At 56.4% G+C, this 2,761-nt stretch overlaps 1 protein-coding gene across 1 annotated transcript; it reads right to left on the reverse strand.

Moving 5' to 3' along the window:
- Positions 1-205: 205 nt before the first annotated feature.
- LOC136343237 (uncharacterized) lies at positions 206-1,910 on the reverse strand. Its single transcript, XM_066289824.1, has 4 exons — positions 1,440-1,910; positions 1,233-1,361; positions 965-1,171; positions 206-388 (listed from the first exon to the last, which is right to left on the reverse strand). Exons 1-4 carry the CDS (start codon positions 1,908-1,910, stop codon positions 206-208), a joined length of 990 nt encoding a protein of 329 aa, XP_066145921.1.
- Between the last annotated feature and the right edge of the window lie 851 nt (positions 1,911-2,761).

Genomic DNA, 2,761 nt, shown 5'->3' on the forward strand with positions numbered 1-2,761 from the left:
GAGAAAGACTCAGGGAGCTTTTGACCAAGGTACTGGGAACGGGCAGAGTGATCGGAGGGACAGGAAGGCAGGTCATTTTCACAATGCAGGGAGTGGATGGGGTCTTCACAGCGGAAGAGGTCGTGGAGACGGTGGCATGGACTATGGCTGGGTTGGGGTGGCACCAGATTCGTCTGGTGGGGCTTTGATCTAGCTTCGGAAGCTGTCAATCCGCCACTCTCCGAGTGGTGGAGGGGGAAGCTGCGAAGGAGCTGCGACGACTCGCCGAGGTGACGGTGGGCATCTCCAGGTGCTGTCTGTGGAAGCGCCGGGATTCCGTTCGTTCCGTCAGATGTTTGGGTTTGGGCAACACGGCGAGGGAGTGTGAAAGGGAGGACCGAGCCTGGCTCTGAACGAGGTGTGGGAAGGAAGGACACCGGGTAAGTGTGTGTCAGATGGAATGCTTCTGCCCATTGTCCGGCATGGTCGAACACAGTGTCGGGAGTCCTAGGTGCGGGGACCGTGAGACCGAGCCTGGGAAGTCCCGGGTGATGGAAGCAGAACCTCAGGAACGAGCTGTACTGGCGGTGACCGTACCGGGACACTGAAAGAAGACGGCGGGGAGAAGGGAGGCGGTAACACAACGCAGACCCTGAAAGATGGTAAGGCGCTAGTTATCAGAGAGTCTTTCACCCCCAAGTATAGAGAGCGGGGTCTGTGGTGGTTTCCACCCCGAAGGAGGTGCCAATAGAGAAGGCAGAGGATAGCAGCAGCGAGAGCGAGCTTCTTTTTTTTTTCGAGGAGGGGGAATCTTTTTAAGACACCCGGCCTGGTCCACGACCGGGTAGTGTGGGATTCAACCGACCATTATGTCGCCCGCCTACCCACTAAACCCACCTCCCCTCTTCTGCCCCGGGACTGCCTCGCTGCATTACTTCAGGGCTTCCTTGGCAACTCTGAACTAGCTACGGACGCGACCCCGTACCCCACTCTTCTTCCTTTCATTCTCCTTTGCAATCTTTGCCCTTAAGATTTTCTCTATCAGGCTCTCAAACGCACTCCACTTGCTCTTATTTTCCACTATTTCATTCCCTATCGTGCGTTGGTTCAGGGCGAGTCCCGTCCCCCTCACCTGCGCACGATAGTCCTCCCACTCTGGACACTCCCACAGCGTTACTCCGGTGTGTCCTCCCTTTAGTCACAGAACCAACATTCACTACTTCTTTCCACTCGTATCCGCTTCAGATATTTACCGAACACTCCGTGCCCGGTAAACATCTGCGCCAACATATATCCACTCTTCGTCCATTCACATTCATACCACGCACGGATCCGGGTATGAAGGTCTTGGCACAACCCTCATATTTCCCCCAGTCCTCCTCCTATTGTCTCATTACCCATTCCTTCACGCCATCTCGCCCTTCCCACAACATGCTTCTTTCCTTCACTCTTATCCGTACCGGAGGAATTTTGGCCAATGCCAGCTCCGCAGCGGTCGGAGCCGTTCTGTAGGCACTGGCCACCCTTAGAGCGAGCAAACAATTTGCCCTCTCCAGTGTGGCCGCGTACCCTCCGTACGTCAGCTCCGTTTGCCAAACGGGAGCCGCGTACAGCAGGACCGACGATGCCGCCAACACCATCATCGTCCTTCTTTCATACTCAAGTCCACTCGCTCTAGGCAAAATGCCTTCGAGCTTCCCAATCACTTTCCCTACCTTTTCCGCGGTCCGACGTACATGCTCACCGAAGCGAGCATTTCCGCCGAACCACAGTCCCAGGTATTTCAAGCACTCTTTCGTCTCGTACGAGACGTCGTCCACTCTTAGACTCATACTCCTTATTTTCCTCCGCCCGGCCAGGAGCACCATTTCGGTTTTATCCGTGGCCATGCTAAGCCCCATGCGCTTGAACGTGTCGGCGACCAGTTCCATGGCCCACCTAGTCCTCGCCTACAGGATTACCCCGTCTCCCGCCGAGACCACCAACGCCAAGTCGTCCGCGTAGGCCACCGGGGTGACCCCTCGCGGATACTCAGCAGTCAGTATCCCGTCGTAGTAGAGGTTCCTCAAGATGGGGCCCAGGACGGACCACTGAGGAACTCCACACGACAGCTCTCGCACTCCCCCGTCAGGCAACACCAAAACCCGATCTTGCAGGTACGACTGAACAATGTTCAAGAGGTACCCGCTCACCCGGGATCTCCTCATCACGTCGACGATTAGATCCCAGGGCGCCGTATTGAAGGCGTTCTTCACATCAATTGTCACCATGACGCAGAAGCTCGCGTGCGTGTAGCTTTTCCCCCTAATCCCCTCCACTATCCGCATGACGGCCCGCATGGCGTCCAAGGTGCTCCTGCCCTTGACGAACCCATACTGACGCTCACTTACCATACCCAAAGCATTAGCTTCTTCCAGCAATCTGGTCTTGACCAGCTTTTCTGCCACCTTTCCGAGTCCGTCCACCAGGCATATGGGCCGGTACGAGGCCTCTGCCCCGGGGTCCCGTTTCGGTTTCTCCACCAGCACCAGTCGAATTCTCGTCCAGACTTTAGGGTATTCACCCGAGGTCAAGATGCGATTTACGCAACCCACCATACCCTGGGGCACTGCCCCAAGATACAGCTTCAATACCTCGTTCGGTAACCCGTCCAGTCCCGGAGCCTTACGGCTCTTGAGACTCCCGACAGCCTGATGGATCTCCTCCACCGTGACCCGCGGAACGTCATTCGGCCCCACTTGTACCATTTTCCATACTACCCGAGGCTTCACCGGAAATAGCG

The sequence above is a fragment of the Euwallacea fornicatus genome, chromosome 14 (genome assembly GCF_040115645.1).
Source record: "Euwallacea fornicatus isolate EFF26 chromosome 14, ASM4011564v1, whole genome shotgun sequence".
Taxonomy (NCBI): Eukaryota; Metazoa; Arthropoda; class Insecta; order Coleoptera; family Curculionidae; genus Euwallacea; species Euwallacea fornicatus.